The sequence below is a fragment of the Schistocerca serialis genome, chromosome 1 (genome assembly GCF_023864345.2).
Source record: "Schistocerca serialis cubense isolate TAMUIC-IGC-003099 chromosome 1, iqSchSeri2.2, whole genome shotgun sequence".
Classification (NCBI taxonomy): domain Eukaryota; kingdom Metazoa; phylum Arthropoda; class Insecta; order Orthoptera; family Acrididae; genus Schistocerca; species Schistocerca serialis.
In genome coordinates, this window is record NC_064638.1 from 559,766,587 (window position 1) to 559,788,916 (window position 22,330).

Below are 22,330 nucleotides of genomic sequence, written 5' to 3' on the forward strand. Positions count from 1 at the left end.
TCAAGTCCAGGCCGGAGTCGAGCAACAGGGGAGACGAACGCAGACGCTAAACAACAGGAGCGAGGCAATCTAGGGTACAAAGAAGTGCGACGGACCCTCGACACAACGCTGTCGACAGATCAAGTACAACCACAATCCAAAACGAGACCAGAGAGAAAACCAAATCAAAGCGAAGTCGTCGGCGGGTAGTCAGTAGCACTATGGAGATAGAAAGTGAACGTTATCGGCCGAAGTATTTTTTTTTTTTTTTTTTTTTTGGTGGGGCGCTCAACTGCACGGTTATCAGCGCACGTACAAAGTCCCAACTTGTACACAGTCCAATTTTTGCACACTCCAATCTAGCCAGTGTCACGAATGAGGATGATGATGACGATGAAGTGATGAGGACAACACAAACACCAAGACCCAAGGTAGAGAAAATACCCATCCCTGACGGAAATCGAACGTGGAACCCCGTGATCCAATAGGAGGAAATGCACGACTGACTAAGCAATCGGGACATGGCGGTGTTTATGCCGGCCGCGAGCAGCAGCACCTAGACTACAGGCCTGCGTGCATAATTGTGACGTCACATACTGATGGCAGGGTCTGTATCGGAACGCTCCTGTTAAGCACTCTGCAGCTATACGAACTTTACAAGTTTCAGAGCTGAGACCACATAGCAATTCTCGTGCTTTCCTCTTCTACATGTCCTTGTAATGAATGTATGGAAATTTATATAATTTCGTAAAGTAACTGAACAAAACCGCCCTATGTTGTGTCAAGATGTAAAATTATTTTGACGATTTGTCTTAAATACGTGTTTCTAGGCTTGAATACAAACTGTACTTTTAAATTTTGTCTTTTACCTCAGGAGCTACGCTTTCTTGCAGTAAAAAATCGGCAATATGCAACAACAAGCAGACGTTTTCGGTTTTAAATAAAGCAGCTGGAGCTCCTACAGAATTTCAGAATTTATTTCCTTCGTTACTTTCGTAAATTTTCCTCTTCACTTCAAAATTTGCTGACCTCACACGAAACTCAAATCATTCGACGAAATGGGGTTCCTCCTGACATAATGTTTAATAAATAAAAAAAAAGGAAAAAATATTTTATTTCCCTGTTTCTCCAGAACTTGAGAACCTTAAACATGAAAAGATTGTTTCTCCTATATCCTTGATTGAAATTCGTGTCAGAGACTGCTGTTAATTTAATCATAACGCACTTACCTCGAAATTCTGCTTTCTATACTGCTTAATCTGTCGAACGCTGAATTCATTTAAGCAATTTTCTAAGGTAGTTTACTCAAATTGAAATTATTTCCGAATAGTTGTATATGTAAATGGCTCAAAATGGCTCTGAGCACTATGGGACTTAACATCTGAGGTCATCAGTCCCCTGGAACTTAGAACTAATTAAACCAAACTAACCTAAGGACATCACACACATCCATGCCCGAGGCAGGATTCGAACCTGCGACCGTAGCAGTCGCGCGGTTCCGGACTGAAGCGCTTAGAACCGCTTGGCCACAACGGCCGGCTGTATATGTAAAACTGAACAAAATCATTCTGTAGCTCTTCCAAATAAAAGTACTGGAAACTCAATAATCTGGTAGGAATGATAAGGAATACTAAACATTTTCGAGTCACACTAATTAATATAACTGTTCTGTGTGACAATAGCTGCAAATATGAGAGACATTTCACAGCCAGCTTGGTATTAACCTCGCAGCAATGGTCCAGAATTAAGAAACAAAAGATACCGATACATGATACATAACTGCTTTTAAAAACAACTGGCAAATGTGGTGCAATGGAAACCAATAACACGCTACAATTTTTTTGTTATTTACTTACCCTTGAATGATGCGTAGACACAGATTCCTGTCTGGGAATAGCTGCAATACAGCGATTTCTCAACTTCACACATTTTGGAAATCGAAACACGTGCACTTTCATGCCTTTTTGGGATTTATAATTTCCCTGGCAAAAGGGAACGCAGCACTTGTATCCCATACTTCGCAGAACTGTAGGCGAATACTGTATGAAAAATATATCACTTTCACGCGTCCCACACTTCCAACAAAACATACACGCCAACAGGACTGCCGACCGAAGATAAGATGGCCAACAGTTTGTGACGTCACGTGCCAATATGGCCGCTGTGCGTAGGCCTTGTATCTAGAAGGCTTGGCCGCGATGGACACTCATGCCCGGTGTATTCACGTGGCGAGACGGTAGTGCAGTCTCTAGCCGGGTGTAGCGCTGCGATGGCACTGCCCTCTATCGCCCATCGAGATCCATTTGTTCCGGCGGGCATTCAACTTTTGCGTGGCCCGAAATGAGAAGTTTTCGATTCACTCGTCATGAGTAATGTCGAAATTACGAACTTTCTCTAGCACTCTCTGTAATTATTATCGATGTATCGCTAAGCGAAAAAGATACAGTTATTTTTAATCACTATATTCATTTTGATTCGTCCTGTATTTTCAACGCAATACTAACCACAGACACCCCTCAGGATCAACAACAGTGCGTTTGCGTAGTCCACAGATGAGATAAGCCTGCTGTGACCGATTTTGACGCTTGTAACACCGATGTAGTTAAGGCAGTTGCGGCCGTGGGATTGTGGCTGCTGAGCTGCTACTGACCATTATACCTCATGTGTGTCCGTACAGTATCAGGGCGTGTGGTACGAGATCGCCAGGTTGGGAGAGGCTCCGTTCGAGGAGGGGGGCCAGTGCATCACGGCGGAGTACACAGTGGCTGGCGACAACAACGTGACCGTACACAACAGACTGTTCAGCACGGCTGCGGGGGCCTTCAACGACATCATCGGATGGGCCGAGTGGGACGACCCTGAATCCGGAGAGGCCAAATTCACGGTGCACTTCCCAGGCGTAACAGGTCAGTAGGGCGACTTTTACTCTAAAGACACGACAATATGCAACGACATCAAATAAATGAAGTAATGAAGAAGATGAAATACTTCTTTGTAGAAGACATTTATAATTACAGTTATGATTTGATGTCTTTTTTGAAGTGTCAATGGCTATGTTAATTAGGAACTTAAAGAAATTATTAATGCCGCTATTTGGTGTGTTGCAGGAGAGACTATGAGCACATAATACTGTATATACGATGAAATAACTTAATAGATATTACTTCCAAGACCCCTTCAAGTTAAATTGGCGCCAATGAAGTTTATTTCAGTATTGTAAGTTGTAGGAAAAATATGTACCATTCAGTGTTCACACGTGCTTGGTTCTTTGTTTGTTGACAGGAACGGGTCCGTATTGGGTCCTGGATACTGACTACGAAAGCTATTCAATTGTCTGGGCTTGCAGAGAGCCTGCAGACGGATCCTCTGACATTACGGGTAAGAAGATGCTTTGATACATTTCGCCGTTCAGTAAAGCGCTATCTGACCCTCATCGACGCTTCGAGGTTACGTATTTTCTAACATTAGAGACTGCACAGTTTACGAGATCATATCAGGAGCGGGATTCAATTGCACATACAACCGCCCTTGTATGGGATGTCCGTTAGCTCCTTAAATATTTTCAGAGAGGTATGCAAATAGTTCCTGATGCCGCACACCGCAGCTTATTTCCCCAGTAATGTCGAAATGTGTTACTGAGTCCATAATAAGCAACTTCAATGCTTTCGCTTTAAACTGTTGTAGGTGAGTAACCCTGCTCTTTTTCGGACATGTCTATCTCTTGGATTAATGGAACATGAGTGCCACAGCGAAGTGCCCTGTGTATATAAACAAGCTGGGAGATGGGGTCAGCACCTGTTTAAAACTGTTTGCATGTGAGCGACCGTAGAATGGTGAAGAATTACTGTGAAACAATTTCTATTTTGCGCGCTGAATTGCTGCTTGCTCTAAAGGTGACATATGCACTGCCGGAAAAAAATTAGTACATCTGGAAAGAGTAGATTTCGATCGGTTGACAGCATATGCCACCTGGGGGTTAGTAGACGTACTGATAATGGTTTCACTGTCGTCCCCCAACAGGTAGTTCAAATGGTTCAAATGGCTCTGAGCACTATGGGACTTAACATCTGAGGTCATCAGTCCCCTAGACTTAGAACTACTTAAACCCAACTAACCTAAGGACATCACACACATCCATGCCCGAGGCAGGATTCTAACCTGCCACCGTGGCAGTAGCAAGGTTCCGGACTGAGGCGCCTAGAACCGCTCGGCCACAGCGACCGGCCCAACAGGTAGCGTAGCGGCATAGCTACCAGAGTGCCATCTCTGTCAACCTTTTGATAGGGGATGCTCACAGCCAGAAGGTCCAGTGTGGTGCAAACTTGTGAAGCAAACAGGCAACTATGCTACAGAGTCGCTCTCGTGCTTCCTACGGCGAACTAAGTGAGTTTGAAAGGGGTGGGATGGTCCTTCCGGAGAACTGCCACACAAACTGGATGTGTTGCGTCATTTGTGCAACGATACTGTTATCTACATCTACATCCAAAGTCTGCAAGCCACCTGACGGTGTGTAGCGGAGGGTACTTTGAGTACCTCTATCGGTTCTCCCTTCTATACCAGTCTCGTATTGTTCGAGGAAAGAAAGATTGTCGGTATCCCTCTGTGTGGGCTCTAATCTCTCTGATTTTATCCTCATGGTCTCTTCGCGAGATATACGTAGGAGGGAGCAATATACTGCTTGATTCCTCGGTGAAGGTATGTTCTCGAAACTTTAACAAAAGCCCGTACCGAGCTACTGAGCGTCTCTCCTGCAGAGTCTTCCACTGGAGTTTATCTGTCATCTCCGTAACGCAATCAGGATTACTAAATGATCCTGCAACGAAGCGCGCTGCTTTCCGTTGGATCTTCTCCATCTCTTCTACCAACCCTATCTGGTACGGATCCCACACTGGTGAGCAATATTCAAGCAGTGGGCGAACAAGTGTACTGTAACCTACTTCCATTGTTTTTGGATTGAATTTCCTTAGGATTCTTCCAATGAATTTCAGTCTGGCATCTGCTTTACCGACGATCAACTTTATATGCTCATTCCATTTTAAATCACTCCTAATGCGTACTCCCAGATAATTTATGGAATCAACTGCTTCAAGTTGCTGACCTGCTATATTGTAGCTAAATGATGAAGGATCTTTCTTTCTATGTATTCGCAGCACATTACACTTGTCTACATTGAGATTCAATTGCCATTCCCTGCACCATGCGTCAATTCGTTGCAGATCCTCCCGAATTTCAGTACAATTTTCCATTGTTACAACCTCTCGATATCATCTGCAAAAAGCCTCAGTGAACTTCCGATGTTATCCACAATGTCATTTATGTATATTGTGAATAGCAACGGTCCTACGACACTCCCCTGCGGCACACCTGAAATCAGTTATCAATTGTCAGTGGACATGTAAAAATTCTCACACCCGTAGACACGATTATGGAAGTCCAAGCAGCACAGATCCCCGCCAGGATCGTCGTATTGTAATGGCAGCAGTGGCAGATCGTACAGATACCACATCACAGATCAGAAAGGTTGTGAGCCCAGACGTACCAACACAAATTGTTGCCAACCAGTTATCAGTAGTGGGGCTACGGGTATGCTCACCTCTAGCCCGTATTCCACTCACACCACATCATCGGCGTGCACGGCCCTACTGGTGCCAGGATAGGATCACTTAGAAGATGGAATGGTGCGCCTTGGTCTTCAGCGATAAAAGCAGATTCTGGGGTGCGATAAGTTATAATTCTCGCTCATCTTTCCGGAGGGGACGATAAATTGAACGCAGCAACTTCCCTGGCCAGCACGACCTGCAATCCAGCACATGTGGGATATAATGGAACGAGGTGTGAATCTTGTGACTCGTCAGGCACCAACTCTTACAGAAGTACGTGAACAGGTGGAGCAGGCGTGGCATAACTTACCCCAGGACAATATTCACTATCTGCGCGAACGCTGGCTATCAGAGGCAGCGCCTGTATTGCTGCCCACCGAGGCAAAACCACTTACTAATACAGGTATTTCAACATGATTCGATACCTAGTACCGCAGAACCGCTTGTGCTATTGATCTGCAAATATAATCATTTCATGCACTCTATATGCACTGTTGCAACAATAAATTTTGAGTGAATTGGAAACCTCTAAAAGGGAGTACCAACGTTTTTTCCCGGCAGAGTATAATTTAAGCCAGATGAATAAGAAAAGCAATCCCGTACTGTTCGAATACAGTATTAGTGGGTGCTGCTTGACTCAGTAATGTCGATTACATATTTAGGTGCAATGTCACAAAGCGACTTGCAATGTAACCGTGTTTCAGTTGGGAACTGTAGAGAAGACTTTGTGGAGGACAATTGTGCAAATATTCTTGAGCACTGTGCGGGATTTGTGGGTCCCCAGTGGATCTGATTAAAGGAAAACTTTCGAGAAATTCAAGGCCTTGTTGCTGGGTTTGTTACTAGTTCGTTCGATCGACACCCAAGTGTTATGGAAATGCCCCGTGAACTCAAATAGGAACTGCTGAAAATCAGGAGACGTTCCTCTCTCAAAACACTATCAGCATGGACGCGGTTTGGCATGAAGCACCTCCGCAGGACAGTAGTGTATAGGTCATTCAAATGTTGCAGCTAAGAAAATATCTCCTAAATCTTTGAGGTCTTGAGTATAAGATTTGTTTTCTCTCCATTTCACCTTGTTATTGTTTTATAATAGGCTAAATTCTGGCTGCCACTTTTAGTATAAAATGAGTGACAGATTACAAATAACAATGATTTATTGTAAGCGTACCAGTATCTGCTGGGGGCGTTTCATTGCTGAAAAGGCGACTTTTTGATTCTGACGTTCGTGTGCCTTTCGAATCAGGGGAGGTAAATAGAAATTTAGCGAAACGAAGCTGTATTAAGGACTAGTGAACATTGGAAGTGAGACGAACGCCGAAGAGAGCGAAGAAGTTGATCTCAGCTAAAAGAAAGCATTTTGATTAAATAAATCAGGGAAAAAGAGAATGTTACCAAATCATTAAAAAAGTTTCGCTTGGATTTATTGTGTCAAGTACATTAGTTTAACAGTCACATGGTTTTGATGAACAATAGCAATTATTGTGCAGCGTCTTAACTTTGTTAATTTCTAAAGCTCTGATATAATTAATTTTCTTTGAGACATATGATCCTTAACTTTATTACCATATTGATGACAACTAAAGAAATGAATTTAAATGTCGTATTCATGATCTATGGAACAAGGATTAATGTATATATGTACGTAATGAGTGCCATGGGAGGACTTGAATCCATGTCTCCTTGCTTACTAGGCAGGTATTCTAGCCATTACACCACCATATCAGTATATATTACACAGCTCCACGGACTACCCTACTCCAGTGTCTTTCCTTACATAAACTTCAATTCATGACTTCAGCTTATTTTCCCTTTCTCAAGGAAAATTAATTATATCAGACCTATAGGTCACCTACGCCTGAAGTACGGGCAGGATTTCCCCATTACGTCCAAAGCTGGAGTGCTACTCCGACACGGGAGAACTTCGGCAATTGTGACGGTTTAAGAAGGGGATAATAAGCTGAAGACATGAATTGAAGTTTGTGTAGAGGAAGGCATTGGACTAGGGTAGAAAATGCAAATCCGTTACCTACACTGCTATGGTAAAAAATGAAATGTCGTGTGGCTAAGGCCTCCAGTCGGGTAAACCGTTCGCCTGGTGCAGGTTTTTCGATTTGACGCCACTTTGGCGACCTGCGCGTCGATGGGGATGAAATGATGATGATTAGGACGACACAACACCCAGTCCCTAAGCGGAGAAAATCCCCGACCCAGCCGGGAATCGAACCCGGGACCTTAAGAGTGACATTCCGTCACGCTGACCACTCAGCTACCGGGGCCGGACAACTGCTATGGTGGTGTAATGGCAAACACACCGGCCTAGTAAGCAAGGAGCCCCGGCCATGACAAAAATTTTAATTCATTCCTTTGGCTTCCATTATTTGTTAATTTTGTGGTAAGATTTCTAGAATGGCACCAACTAAATGAAACAGTATTGTAAGGGTAATGACGAGTGTGAGCAAGCATTGTTAGGTTGAAATTACTGTACAATAAAAGGTGACCACAACTACAAGTGTGCTTCTTCAAAGGGCATCCCCCCAAATCAAGCTGTTTTAAAACTGAAACAGAGATGCAGGATTGGTGCCAGACACACTGCCTCAGTTCCTTTGTTTATGTGAGTATGAGTTCTTTACTCCCACCTACATAATATCCGACTCTTTAGTTAAATTTGAGTCCACTGTTACCGTCATAATATAGCGAAACAGGGTTCAGGCTCACATTAACGCAGTACTGATCACTACTTGAGTATTGCTCGTCAACCTGGGATCCGTACTAAATAGGACTGAATGAAGAGCAGCATCTTTCGTTACAGGCTTACTCAGTAAGCGCGAAAGCGTCATGGACATGAAAAGTGGCAAACGCTACAAAAAAGTTGTTGTGCACCACCGTGTAGTTTACTGTTAACATTCCGAGAGCGCACTTTTCCAGTACAGTCAGTAACTACGTAGCTTCCTTCTACGTATATATCGCAAGATTAATAAGAGAGTAAAATCAGAGATATTAGACTTCACACACAATCTTATCAGCAATTGTTCTTTCCTCGCGCCATTCGCGCTGTTTCAATAGAAACAATAATCCGTCCCTCCGTTAATTCCAGCATTCATTGTGGAGATAGACAGTGGAGAACTGGGGACTGTTGGGTTCCACCTTCTTTTCGCGCAGTGACGATCCAATTCCCAGCGTTTCCTAAGCTCAGTGGGCCTACTACGACACACCAGTGTAAGCTGATAGCAAAATACCGCTACTGCACCAGTATTACTCTGAGAACTAACAGAGATAAACTTAAGGTGACCAGTAGTGGTCGTTATCGACTTAGCTAGTATTGTACAAATTTTTTGCAAATCAGACATTTTCTGGCCTATGCGAGAACGACAATACGGAGCCGACTGGCAGCCGAATTACTACGTTCATATTTCAGAATGTTAAACCACAATTGTAAACTTGACTTTCGTTTTTACATGTTTTCATTTTCATAAACCCAAAAGAGTCTAAAAATAATGTCTCTGGGGTACATGTACTAAAATTGGAACGATACAGAGAAGATCAGCATGGGACTTTGTACGGGCGCTGATGACTGCGCAGTTGAGCGCCCGACAAACCAAATATCATCATCATCATCTGACTCAATTTAGAAAATGAAAATTATCATGAATAATTTCCACATTGAAAGATAAAATTAATTATGCGGCTTAGTAGTTTTTAATTGGTGATTGCATCACTGTCAATAATTCTTACTGCAGATGTCCTTACTTTACGTTCATCTAGACACAAACTAAACTCTTTTAGTTTTATCTCTGCATTTGTTCGCATCTAACTGGTATTTAGAAAAATTAAAAGTCTTGCGTGTCTACGAGACGTCATCACCTTCTCTCATCGAAAATGGTTCAAATGGCTCTGAGCACTATGGGACTCAACTGCTGTGGTCATCAGTCCCCTGGAACTTAGAACTACTTAAACCTAACTAACCTAAGGACATCACACACATCCATGCCCGAGGCAGGATTCGAACCTGCGACCGTAACAGTCGCACGGTTCCGGACTGCGCGCCTAGAACCGCGAGACCACCGCGGCCGGCCACTTCTCTCATCCCTTGACGTTTGGCGCCTCTCCAAAATGTGTTTCAAGATTTTCATCTCGCCACCAGTTTAACGGATGTGATGTCGCAATACGAAGTACGAGGGCCCTTAGATAAGTAATGCCCCATATTTTTTTTTAAAAGGACATTAACATACAGAGGCAAACGTACTTGTTGGTGCGTCACATTTGATGTTTGTTCTCTGCGCCTGTGAACTTTCGAACCGTTCTAGCAGGTGGCAGAGTCGTAGTAAAGCGCCAAAATGGCGTCTACATACGACTCACGTTACAAGGAGCGTGATATTATTGAATTCTTGTGTGCAGAAAAAGAAATCGTGTTGAACAAAAAAAAAAAATGGTTCAAATGGCTCTGAGCACTATGGGTCTCAACTGCTGAGGTCATCAGTCCCCTGGAACTTAGAACTACTTAAACCTAACTAACCTAAGGAAATCACACACATCCATGCCCGAGGCAGGATTCGAACCTGCGACCGTAGCAGTCGCACGGTTCCGGACTGCGTGCCTAGAACCGCGAGACCATCGCGGCCGGCCAATTCTCTTATCCCTTGACGTTTGGCGCCTCTCCAAAATGTGCTTCAAGACTTTCATCTCGCCACCAGTTTAACGGATGTGATGTCGCAATACGAAGTACGAGGGCCCTTAGATAAGTAATGCCCCATATTTTTTTTAAAAAGGACATTAACATACAGAGGCAAACGTACTTGTTGGTGCTTCACATTTGATGTTTGTTCTCTGCGCCTGTGAACTTTCGAACCGTTCTAGCAGGTGGCAGAGTCGTAGTAAAGCGCCAAAATGGCGTCTACATACGACTCACGTTACAAGGAGCGTGATATCATTGAATTCTTGCGTGCAGAAAAAGAAATCGTGTTGAACATCCACAAACGTTTGTGTCCAGTGTGTAGCGATGATGCAGTTGATAGGAGGACAGTTGCACGACGGGTAAAGAAAGTTACAGCCTCAGGAAATGCAAAAGCAGAGCTCCACGATCAGCCACGCTCGGGACGTCCAGTCACAGCCACTGCTCCGGACATGCTGAATGGTGCGGGTGCCATTATTCGTGTCCACCGGCGCATCACAACCCGCCAATTGGCTCTACCGTTGTCGTTCAGCATTAGAAGTGCGTCTGCAACGATCGAGACTCTCGGATGTTCAAGGAGGTGCTCACGATGAGGTCCACGGATACTCACAGGGGGGATTCAAAGAAAGGCCATTTCATCTGAATTGTTGGAGCGTTTTTGAGACCGACGGAGAGGCCTTTCTGTGATGCGGGGGACGAAAGCTGGGTGCACCACTTTGCGCCGGAAACAAAAGTCAGTCCATGGAGTGGCATTATCCTCATTTACCACAAAAGAAGAAATTCAAAACAACCCACTCTGCCAAAAACGTCATGGTGACAGTCTTCTGGGAATATGATGGCGTCATTCTCGTGTATGTGACGCCAAGAGGGTCACTTCAGAGGCATACCTGAAGAGTCTGAATAAACTCAAGAACCGTTTCCGACGTGTTCGATCGGACAAGAATCCAGCAGAAATCTTTCTCCAACACGATAATGCACGCCCACACCCAAGTCTGAGAACCCAGGAACAAGTCGCCAAATTGGGTTGGACATCATTGCCTCAAAAAAATGGTTCAAATGGCTCTGAACACTACGGGACAACATCTGAGGTCATCAGTCCCCTAGAACCTACAACTACTGAAACATAACTAACCTAAGGACATCACACACATCCATTCCCTAGGCATGATTCGAACCTGCGACCATAGCGGTCGCGCGGTTCCAGACTGAAGCGCCTAGAACCGCTCGTTCACACCGGCCGGCATCATTGCCTCATCCGCCCTACAATCCAGACCTGGCACTCTCCGACTTCCATGTATTTGTGCCACTTAAAGATTCTCTGCAGGGAACACACTTTGAAGATGATGAGAGGGTCAGTCATGCAGTGCTACGCCTACAGGACAAGAACTTTTATCAGCAGCGAATACACTCCTGGAAATGGAAAAAAGAACACATTGACACCGGTGTGTCAGACCCACCATACTTGCTCCGGACACTGCGAGAGGGCTGTACAAGCAATGATCACACGCACGGCACAGCGGACACACCAGGAACCGCGGTGTTGGCTGTCGAATGGCGCTAGCTGCGCACCATTTGTGCACCGCCGCCGTCAGTGTCAGCCAGTTTGCCATGGCATACGGAGCTCCATCGCAGTCTTTAACACTGGTAGCATGCCGCGACAGCGTGGACGTGAACCGTATGTGCAGTTGACGGACTTTGAGCGAGGGCGTATAGTGGGCATGCGGGAGGCCGGGTGGACGTACCGCCGAATTGCTCAACACGTGGGGCGTGAGGTCTCCACAGTACATCGATGTTGTCGCCAGTGGTCGGCGGAAGGTGCACGTGCCCGTCGACCTGGGACCGGACCGCAGCAACGCACGGATGCACGCCAAGACCGTAGGATCCTACGCAGTGCCGTAGGGGACCGCACCGCCACTTCCCAGCAAATTAGGGACACTGTTGCTCCTGGGGTATCGGCGAGGACCATTCGCAACCGTCTCCATGAAGCTGGGCTACGGTCCCGCACACCGTTAGGCCGTCTTCCGCTCACGCCCCAACATTGTGCAGCCCGCCTCCAGTGGTGTCGCGACAGGCGTGAATGGAGGGACGAATGGAGACGTGTCGTCTTCAGCGATGAGAGTCGCTTCTGCCTTGGTGCCAATGATGGTCGTATGCGTGTTTGGCGCCGTGCAGGTGAGCGCCACAATCAGGACTGCATACGACCGAGGCACACAGGGCCAACACCCGGCATCATGGTGTGGGGAGCGATCTCCTACACTGGCCGTACACCACTGGTGATCGTCGAGGGGACACTGAATAGTGCACGGTACATCCAAACCGTCATCGAACCCATCGTTCTACCATTCCTAGACCGGCAAGGGAACTTGCTGTTCCAACAGGACAATGCACGTCCGCATGTATCCCGTGCCACCCAACGTGCTCTAGAAGGTGTAAGTCAACTACCCTGGCCAGCAAGATCTCTGGATCTGTCCCCCATTGAGCATGTTTGGGACTGGATGAAGCGTCGTCTCACGCGGTCTGCACGTCCTCACGAACGCTGGTCCAACTGAGGCGCCAGGTGGAAATGGCATGGCAAGCCATTCCACAGGACTACATCCAGCATCTCTACGATCGTCTCCATGGGAGAATAGCAGCCTGCATTGCTGCGAAAGGTGGATATACACTGTACTAGTGCCGACATTGTGCATGCTCTGTTGCCTGTGTCTATGTGCCTGTGGTTCTGTCAGTGTGATCATGTGATGTATCTGACCCCAGGAATGTGTCAATAAAGTTTCCCCTTCCTGGGACAATGAATTCACGGTGTTCTTATTTCAATTTCCAGGAGTGTACATGCTCTTCCGCAACGATGGCGTACAGCCATAGAAAGTGACGGAGGCTACGTAGAAAAATAGGACATGGACAAGACATGTTAATGTATATTGTCTCCAAATTCTGGCTCTTAGCAACAGATATGTTCAGAGAAAAAATTTGGGGCATTACTTATTAAATGACCCTCGTATAGACATAATGAGCCGCCTGAAAGCTAGTGCTGTTTTCATTTATATTACTACTAACTTAAACAGTCTTTCTGTTGCACACTAAACTTTTTTGAATATATATTAATGCTTGAGAGCACAAACCTCTATTCCATCTTAGTTAAATAAAATAATTGAAATTTGTGAGAAATCTAAAACGACTGACAGGTTATGTGTAATGTTCTCATTTTAAAGGAATTTCCGTATTGATTCCAAAACTTGTCTTAGATTTTGCGAATATGTTGTATTTCTGAAGTTTTTAAGAATTTACTATTACGATTTATATATTAGTAATATTAATTCAGTGGCTGCATTTCGGTTCTAATAGTATGTTTAAAAAGTAAACGTAAAGCATTTGGCTCTGAACTCGCGAACAGGAGTCAGGTCTGGCTAAGGGTTAAGTGCAACTTTTCAGCTGCCACGACACTAGGAGGGGGAAGCGGAAAGTTGGCGATTACATCGCCCCGTCCCACTTGTAGCCCGGGAAACATACCCAGTACCTACTCAGTTAGATAGCGGGCTAACTGGACCTGGGGCCATCCTGAAAGGACTGGAACGAAGGTAAATCCTATCTCCTATCCAGGAATTGAAACCGGGACCTCCAGTTTCTAAGTGTAGCCCTCTACCTGCCAGTAAAACATGAAGTTTTCTCATTCATCACCCCCTGAGTATGTGTTAGTTTTCGAAACACTATTTCAATTCCCTTCAAATGTTTCACAACATCTTCATTTGTTCAGATGTGATACAATTTTTGAATTTACAACGTGAGCTGTATTATCCAACTAAAGTCTGATTGATACTCAGTTCATGATAGAAAAATGTGGGATAAAGTACCGAAGTGGTTTCAACATAAGAAATATGTATTTTTACAGGATTCCTAAAACAAAGTTTCAGAGGAATTAGATGGTATCAACTGAAGCAGTGAGTGATCAGCAATGTTAGGCTTTTGTCATAAATGTGTGTTATGTGTAATAAAAAAATGGAATTCACTTGATGAGAATTTTGGTTGTGACCAAAGATTTCAGGTACTGCGATCGTCTTAGCTTTAATAATCGATTATGAAGTTATTGAACACAGTCTAGTTTTTTTTCTGAAGTTAAAGTTGTGGTTTTTTCTTTTATTTTTTTCTTCTGCTCAACAATCTTTCGTGGGGATAATTAATTTGCATGTGATATGTTAAGTTTATGACGTATTCTCTCGAAGTACCATTTTAAATCATTGAGCTCATTTACGTTCAAAATGGCATGTGTGTTTCAAAAACACAGACTACTCCCAATAAGTAATGATTGTTAAGCACTGATACTGACAAGCAGAATGAATTATTATAAAAAAATTATACATAAAACAATCACACATACCACACTTTCATAACTTCAGGAAAACAGAAAGACTTGAGGGCCTGGATATCTAGACGTTGCTGGTAGTACATGAATGGATTACTTCGTAAGTGATATTGAACACTTTGAGTATGTGTTACCCTTTCGCTTGTAGGGTCTAGCTGTGCAATGGGGTAGTGCCCACAGCCGTGTGTACATAAATGTGGAATACAGAAAATAGTTAATTACTGTAGGCAAAAAATCCTTTAACAAAAGTCTACCTCCCCGATGTACTTATTACTGTAACAAATCAGCGAGGCAGCACAGCAACAAGTATCGTAAGAACGCCCAGCATTAAATCACACGAAACCATACTACTCTCGGTTCCTGTAACATTAAATAACATGCATACAGTTTCTGTTTTCTACTATTGTGCCTCATGCTTAGCGTAGTAACCATAGAGTTAGCTATCACAGTGACGGTGACTACCATTGTTAGTTTACATAAAAGAAAACATAATTAGAGCCAACCAGCATCGCATGTTCCAATGGACGAGATACAAATAATTACATGGTTCTCGATAAAATTGAATGGTGAGAAATGTGTTTAATCAGCTTACATTTTCAGCCCTTTAGAACCTGTAAGGATATTTCAACCTACAATTGCAGCTGTTGCTTTGAGAATCACATGTGAGATAATTAATAAAATACCCAATTCTCACTCTTTAGGATAATTACCTCTACGCTTCTGAGGAGGGTAGCATCTTTCAATTTACCACACCAGGAAATGAATAAAGTAATATATAATGCTATCACAAGCTTCCAAGCAATCCTTAATTCGCAAAGCATCTGCACCTATTGAAGTAGCGAAAATACGCGATCGAATACCTACGCGCGGAACCACACCAAAAAGCCTTACCAAGTTAACCCCACCCGCAAAGTTAAACATCGTCATTGAACATAATTCGGGTTGATCTTACTTGAGTCCTTGTACATGATAATGTTTGCTGAGCGTCTAGTATCTCCAACAGATAAAGGCCTTCTCAGTACTGCATAGCCACGAATGTAATTCGGAACTGCAACCAAACTAGAATAGTTAACACTCTTAAACACAGAAAACCTTATGGCCTGCAATCTGCGAACGACTGCTATTGGTCGAGGGCAAACCGACTTTACAAAGAGCTAAAGTGATACCGTGACTTCGCTAAGGGGTTGCTAAAGGGCTTGTATCAATGTATTGAAACTGGTTTAGAGCAACAACACACAGAAAATAGTGATATATGTATCGCAATTCAAAAAGAGAAAGAATATACTGCAAATGCTGGGTAACAGACTCTCATCAATATTTCAAATATAATCATAATATCGTTAACTGCTCACGAACTACATGTTTTTTGGGGGCCTTGTAGTTTCAATGGTAACACGAGATATTCGCTGAAAAAAAAGTGAAATATAGAAGTAAAAACTTCAGTAACCGAGATTGATAATTATAATTTTTGTTTCGATTGCCTGTTTCGGCAATTCTAAATTACTATAATCGGATCTTTAAAGCATATAGATCGCAAATTACAATCATAATCAGATCAGATACGATAAGATGGGGCCCATATTTTCATAAAATTGATGTATACTACATACCTCATACAAATACCTCTCAATATATTCCATCATATGTACAATATATCGTGTCAAGTCATGGCACGACATTCTAGGAACATGCAGAAAGTGATGCATGGGCATGTAAATAATAATACAAGATTTACATTAAATATTAGGCATGTTGAGGTTTCAATTTCTGCATGTCCCTGTAATGACGTGTCATTGCCTGACAAGATATATTGTATATATGATGGAGTTGTATTGAGATGTATTTGCATAAGGCATGTAGTATACATCCATTTTGGGAAAATATGTATGATCCGATTATGGTAACTTAGAATTGCCGAAACTGGTAATCAAAAATAAAATTATAATTAGTGAACTTGGCTGTTAACGTTTTTACTTCTATTTTACATATTACTGTAAATGACCTCCACACTTGAACGATGTATAATTTATTGTAAATATCGCTTACACCTGTGGCATAGTCTCCGAGGTTCTAAATTGGAATACAATTACCTGCAACCTGTACATCGATGATTACCTAGAAAAGAATAATTAAAAGAACTCTATATGAACGGATTCTTTTGTCCTGTAGGACAAAAATTACGTTTAGTCCATTGCAGGTACGACCTGGCTGCTCTACTCCTTCTCGAGGCTACAGAACTCTTCTCTGCAGATAAATAACTCAGGAGCTATCCAGTCATCTTACGGGAAAAAGAACAGTTATTTTCGAAATTTTACTACAATAGAAACAAAATGGTGACTTGTATGTCCATGAAGTAATTTCAGATGTGTATATTCTATAGAAAATGTGAATAAGGGTCTGATTCGAAGATATTCCGCTAACACTCTGTTTGATTAGGGAGAACAGTGTTGCGTCGACCGAAGTTTTATAGAAAAACCACAAGGCAGAACTGATGCTCATCCTCAAGGGGCTTACAAGTGATTTTGATAAAACGTATAAAATATTGCTGTACGAACTGTTCTCTCATCGACCAACTGATGCAACATGCGCGCAATTCGGCTCTGGATTCGATAGAAATAAGTTCCCTCCTAAAGATCTCACAAGACTGCCATACTACTCGTTGCAGAATTGCACGAGTCTCATCACACAAATCAAATACATGGTCCAGTGACCGTCGCCTATGTTCGAACCCAACGTGCAACAACCAAAGACAGACGGTAGGTGCCAGCATTATCTGTGATGGATATATAAAGCGTGTCAGCTGAGAGGGGGGAGGGGCAGAGGGAGGGGGCGTACTGTAAACAGTTCGCGCGCCGCCATGGTGAATGTATACAGAGCATGGCAATATGGTGCTATCCAAAACCAGAACAGAGGCAACTGTGGTGCATCACATGCCACAGATGACGAGAGTGAACTACGGCTCCAGAGATATGTACGAACGTATAAACGTGTAACTGTTGAACAACTAACCGCCCAGGTGAACCAGCCGACTACTAACAGTGTCTACTCAAAGATAGTGCGCAGAACGTTGCTGCGTGTGGGACTCCACAACAGGCGCCTGGTACCCTCTCTCATACTGACTGCTGTTCATCAGCGACGAAGGCTGGAATCCGCACGCCCATATCGCAACTGGACGTCTATTGCGTCGTTGCAGTTGGCCTTTTCAGACGAATCACGTTTCATGTTCGATCGGGCAGATGGCAAACACCCTGCACCAACCATCGAAGGAAGGCGTCATGTCCAGAGTGTTATGGTCTGGGGAACGTTTTCGTGGTGTACCCTGGAATGTAAAATGGAACAATACAAGTATGCATATGCCATTGGGAACGATGTCCACCAGTACATGCATTGCGTTCTTCCTCGGTACGATACCATCCACCAGCAGGACAATGCAACGTGTCACACGGCCTGCAGTGTACGTCTGTGGTTTACAGTAGTCCTCTGCCACCAAACTCTCAGGATTTAAACCCAGCAAAAGATCTGTGGGACCACCTCTATGGAACAGTTCGCATCGTGGATCCTCAACCGAGAAACATAGTGCAGCTGGCGGCGGTTCTGCAGTCGGTTTATCTGCACATCTCTCTTGGTACCTTCCACAACTCTAATGAAACTTCCTGCATGCTCACGGCAGTCTATTCTGCAAAATCTGCTCATTCCGGCTTTTGAGAGGTTGTCACGTTAATAATACATTAGACTATGTTTTAACTGAGTGGGTTAACAAAAAAATGATAGTATGCAAATATCCGATCATAAAATTCATTTTAACATGACGAACCAAGTTAGTATTTCTGCCACATGTAAAATGGGTGTAATGCTAATTTCATTCCGGTCGTAAGATGAGTGAACCGAGCGTGCTAGAGCAATGTACTATTCGTCATCTATTTAGCTGTAAGTCGCTCCTCCAGAACGAACGGATAGTAGAAATTGGCCATCTACATTTTCGATTCTGAACTGGAAATTTGCAAAAATGGCAAAATGCAAACATAGCCATATCGTTTGTTTTGTAGAGAACTCATGGATCCTGTCACGGAGTGCCCCGCTGACAGCAGAGCAGGAGCAGCAGGTGAATGACAGGCTGGAGTCCCTGGGTCTGACGCGGAGTCGCTACACAGACACCCCACAGGACCCACAACAGTGCACTGTCAGAGACAGCACATGCGACAGGGCCACTGTCACCGAATTTGACACTTCTAAGGTAACACCTAATGTAGTTACGGCAGCTGCAGGAGTGAACTTCTGATTGTAGAGCTGCTGCTGACCATCGTGTAAATGTGTGTGTGTAGTACCAGGGCGTGTGGTACGAGATCGCCAGGTTCGGAGAAGCTCCCTTCGAGGAAGGCGGGCAATGTACCACAGCGGAGTACACAGTGGCTGGTGACAACAACGTGACTGTACACAACAGATTGTTCAGCGCGGCTTCTGGGGCCTTCAACGACATCATTGGCTGGGCCGAATTTGATGACCCTGACTCCGGAGAGGCCAAACTCACGGTGCATTTCCCAGGCGTGCCAGGTCAGTGTGGCGTATGTGCGTGTCACAATGGATATGTAGGTTAGGGACCTCAACAAAGTATTGATTCCATTATAGGATGTGCAACAGAAGTTACTATGAGTATATAATATTACATTAGTGATAAAATATCTTAAAATACATTATTTATAAGGAACTCTCTACTTAGGTGTAATTCAAGAAATGTTTATTTGGATTTTAAATTGTAGGAAACTTATTTGTACATTTCAGTGCTCACCCTAGCTTGTTTCTTTGTGTGTTGCCAGTGACGGGTCCCTACTGGGTCCTGGATACTGACTACGACAGCTACTCAATTGTCTGGGCCTGCAGGGAGCCTACAGATGAAACCTCCAACATTACAGGTAAGAGTTTCTCGTGTAGCGTCTGTTGTTATGTGTCTGTGCGAGAACTTGTTCCTCTTCTGTTATCAGTGTATCGTAGGTCGCTGGACACAAGAAGCATTCCCAGTGTTGGGGAAAAAATTCAGGTTCGTCATTCTGATCGATAAAAGTATTAAACTATTGGCCTGTATTCCTATGTCGGTCTGTTGTAGAATTTTGAATTTTTCTTGCTGTTTTACTCTGATATTTATAGTGACTGACAATCGCCTTTGTAGTGATCAACACGGAGTGCTGCAACAGTGATCGTGTAAAACCAATTCATTCTGTTTGTCCAAGAGATGTAGGAAGCAGTAGATACTGGAACCCTGGCTGTTCCGTGTTCCTGGAAGTACATAATGGTTTCCGTAGAGTTATTCACTGCCACCAAAACGTGAGAGATGCAAATATCAGACTAGCTGTATGATTGTACTGAAGATTTCCTAATTCACAGAACGTAGCTTGAGATTGTTAATGGACAAAAATTTGTAGGCATAATAGTAACTTGAAGTGTATCACAAGTGAGCGTTATACCATCATTAATTTCACTGTGTATATATATATATATATATATATATATATATATATATATATATATATATATATATATATATATGTTACACTGTTTCACCGTTACGCCAGAGTTTAGGAGGACGCAGATCTGCCCTGCAGTGCCATTCGGATGCATCGATCTTCTCAGTGGGTGGTGTTGGTGGTGCGACCTGACTATCTCTTCGTGTTCTACGGCCTTCCGCGAACCATTCTGCACATACCGGCTGCACTGCCGACACATTTCGTCCCACACGAGCAGCAGTTTCCCGGATCGATGCATCACTTTTTCTCATGCCAATATTGCTCAGTCTTTCAAAGCCACTGGTTGGACAGTACAGTTCGTGCATACGTCTGCGAGGCATCCTGTGCGTCTTCTAACATTCCCACTGATCCATTACCTTCGGTTCATAACGACAAAGCCATGATATCAGTGTTGACCTTGAGCCCGAGAGCCGGCATGGTTCAGATGCTAATCATTTCTGCAGAACATACTAATGTACATTTCCTGTGAATATGAACGTCCTATCTCAAGTCGTTCATGGAGTTCTCTTTTTTTATGGTCACACACACAACATATATAAGATCGACACTTGGTGCAGGAATTGGCCGTTGACTCTCAGCAGAAACAGATGTAACGCACTATGCATGAATATGGAGAAAGAGCTATCTTGGTCAGATAAATCGATTCCAGAACAACCACCAGATGCAGCCGCATTCATAAAATGCTAGCGGCCTGCCCCGACTTCGGAGGGAAAGCACTGATTATCTACAGCCGGAACGTTTTTCTAGCACAGTGGTAACTACGTATCTATGGCCTGACGACTTGTCTGGTGTCACTGCAAAGCGTTGTGATTAAAGTATAGATAACATAGTTAAGTAACTGAAAATTAACTCCAGATTATAGTATACCTTAAGCGACTGATGAAGCACACGTCAGAAGAGTTCCCATGAGGCACAACTTGATCGATAAAGGTCAATAAATTAAAACATCTGCACGAAATATTGATGTTTATGTTTACGATATGTAGACAGATATAAGATAGAATCAATGGAGGAATTCTCTTGTTTTGTAATCCATTCACAAAGGAGGTAACTTATGAAACTACCCTTCGATAAGCATTTCCATACTCGTCGCGAGTCTGGGATCGGTACCAAACAGGATTGATAGAGTACCAAACAGGAGCCGTATGTTCCGTTTCTGCAGTAAATGTGAAAGCGTCATAGAGATGCGAAGCCAACTACAGGTGCAGACGGTACAACAGAGGCGCTGTACGTCGCAGAGTTGTTAAATGTTAAAATTCCGAGAGCGTGCGTTGTATTGTATTGTACTGTATGGAACTGGAGACCTAGAAACGACGGAGAGGATTCGTCCCCGCCGTAGCCCTCAGTGGTTCACAACCCCACAACAGGCTACAGCAGTCCACTCACTCCACCGCCGCCCCACACCGAACCCAGGGTTACTGTGCGGTTCGGCCCCCAGTGGACCCCCCGGGAACGCCTCACACCAGACGAGTGTAACCACAATGTTCGCGTGCTAAAGTAATTATGGTTCACGCGTACGTAGAGCAATCGTCGACATAGTGTAACTGAGGCGGAATTCGACGAGGCAGATGGAAAACCGCCTTAAAAGCTGGCCGGCACACCGGACCTCGACACTGATTCGCCGGGCGGATTCGTGCGGGGGACCGGCACGCCTTCCCACCCAGAAAGCAGTGCTTTAGATCGAACGGCTAACCGGGCGGGCGAGCGAACGTTACTAGAAGAGTCAACCAATACATTGGAGTCTCGCAAAAAAACCACGGACGTAAAATTAGAGAGATTCTAGTTCACAAGGAGGCTTACCAACAACCATTGTTCTTCCCGCACAATCATTCGCGCCTGAAACAAGAAAAGCGGTAAGCGATAGTACACAAAGAAACTTCTGCCACACACTATAACGTGGCTTGCGGAGTACAAATTAGGATGTAGTCCTTATTCATGCACGGAAGTGTTGTGCGTTCATACAAAGCTCCATTCAATTAATTCTTGCATTTTCCTTTTGCAGTTATAAGGGAAAAACCAATCTGTACTTAGGCAAATTATACAACAGTTGTGAAAGGCAGTGGGTAACGAGCGACTATTCGGTCCCACCTCCTTTTTGCGCAATGACAATCCAACACAACAAAATGCCGCTAAAGCACCAATATTACTCGCTGGGTTAACCATTGTACTCAAAGTGAACAGTGTTAGTGATTGGTAATTTTAC

General features: G+C 43.9%; 1 protein-coding gene across 1 annotated transcript in view; it reads left to right on the forward strand.

The window, feature by feature from the left end:
- The window catches only part of LOC126415640 (uncharacterized), a 98,897-nt gene that overhangs the window by 9,624 nt on the left and 66,943 nt on the right, over positions 1 to 22,330 (forward strand). Inside the window, exons 2-5 of the mRNA XM_050083448.1 lie at positions 2,657 to 2,885; positions 18,655 to 18,842; positions 18,931 to 19,159; positions 19,366 to 19,518. Of these exons, the coding sequence (XP_049939405.1) occupies positions 2,657 to 2,885; positions 18,655 to 18,842; positions 18,931 to 19,159; positions 19,366 to 19,518 (799 nt within the window). The remainder of the gene's footprint in view (positions 1 to 2,656; positions 2,886 to 18,654; positions 18,843 to 18,930; positions 19,160 to 19,365; positions 19,519 to 22,330) is intronic.